The following is a 1,594-nucleotide window of genomic DNA, read 5'->3' on the forward strand; positions in this document are numbered from 1 at the left end:
CCGTGGAATAATACCAAAGTGTTATTCCACAATATTATTCTCCAATTATAGGTGTTACTTCGCGGTATTATTTTATAATTTCAGCATAACACCGCGGAAGAACACCCGATAACACAACAATAACACATGAATAACACCTGCAATAACACATGAATAACACCTGCGCAATTTGGGTGTTACTTAGGTGTTATTGCGGATGTTATTGTTGTGTTATCGGTGTTATTCCGTCGTCCGCGGTATTATTGGCGCGATTTCGCGGCATTTTATATTCTGTCGAGCCTATTTTGAGCCGAACACGAGTCGAGGCACAACTCACTCAAACTCGACTCGTTTACAACCCTAATTAGAACATCAAAAACAAAAGCCAAAAGGGAAAGACTTAAAACAATCTCTGATGAAACCCAATTGAAATAAGAATAACATTTTAGCATTGTTTTCAAAATTTTAGAAAACAACAATCAAAATAATTACAAAGCATTATTTTTTACTAAACAAAAACATTCATCCTGTACATTGTAGAGTAACCAGATATTTCCTGAAAGCTATTAAAAAAAACAGGGATATGTCTAAAAGAATTTCTTTCCATTATTCACACCAATGAATACTACATCTCACAACCACAATCAAAAGATAAAAAAAACAGCTATGCTTCTGAATACAAATAAATAATCAAAATCAAACAATCATAAATAAAACGATAGCCCACAGCATGATCGATGGCAGCAATTTTCAGTATAATAAGTCTAATCAAACAATCATCCCGAGCCTTTAGACCACCTTACAGCCTAATAGTTTGCTAGCCAACTCACCGCTCGATAAATCAGCGCAAAACGGCGCCTTCGCCGGCGACGGCGGGGACGGTCGGTACGGCAGCGAACAGTGGCGGCGCATTCCGTCCGCCGAGATCCATCGACGACTTCACTGACAATGGCGGCGCGGCATAGCGGGAGGAGAAGTCACGAAATCCAGCATCGGCATCGGGGGTTTCATCGAAGTTGAGTGCATAGCTAAGGGGATCGTACTGGAATCTCACACCGAGTCTCGTGCTGCCGCCGAGATTGCGAGAGTTCTTATTAAATCGCCGGATGAAGGTCTTCCATCTCGGTCCGGCGATGAGCTCGGACCAATCCCGGAGCTTCATCGAAGCCTCCGTTAAGCACCCGGACGCACAAGAACGATCGGATGGTTGAATCCGCTCCCACCAGTCGGCCGAAGTGGAAGCGGATGTGCGCCGGCGAGACCACGGGGAGACGAAACAGCAGCAGCCGCGTTTATCGAACATGATATCCGCCTCCTCCGGCAATCCTTCGTCGTGACCCGTTCGATTTGCCGAGGAATCCATTGATAGCGAAGGGATGGAGAGGGCTGGGAGAGGGAGGGAGGAAGATGGCGCTAGGGTTTGCCCTAATTGTATTATCCTCCCTACCCGAGTTTTCAGGAGGAAGGGAAACGCGTGAGGGAAGGGTTTAAAGAAACGTCAATGTCTGGAGTGGGACGCGTTAAGGTGGATGAGGGACGACGTAACCGCTTTGTAGACCGGCGGGACGGGCCATTTGGAAACGAAACCAGCTGCTTCTTCGCTGGACTAGAAAGC

At 46.0% G+C, this 1,594-nt stretch overlaps 1 protein-coding gene across 1 annotated transcript; it reads right to left on the reverse strand.

The window, feature by feature from the left end:
- Positions 1–563: 563 nt before the first annotated feature.
- LOC110031700 lies at positions 564–1,594 on the reverse strand. Its single transcript, XM_020735041.1, has one exon. The coding sequence runs from the start codon at positions 1,340–1,342 to the stop codon at positions 821–823; it is 522 nt and encodes a 173-aa protein (XP_020590700.1). The 5' UTR covers positions 1,343–1,594; the 3' UTR covers positions 564–820.

The sequence above is a fragment of the Phalaenopsis equestris genome, unplaced genomic scaffold, assembly GCF_001263595.1.
Source record: "Phalaenopsis equestris unplaced genomic scaffold, ASM126359v1 Scaffold000840, whole genome shotgun sequence".
In the NCBI taxonomy this organism is placed as follows: Eukaryota; Viridiplantae; Streptophyta; class Magnoliopsida; order Asparagales; family Orchidaceae; genus Phalaenopsis; species Phalaenopsis equestris.

Excerpts from the sequence above, each read along its gene's own strand:
- LOC110031700 (XM_020735041.1), bottom strand. The coding sequence starts at position 1,342 with ATGGATTCCTCGGCAAATCGAACGGGTCACGACGAAGGATTGCCGGAG.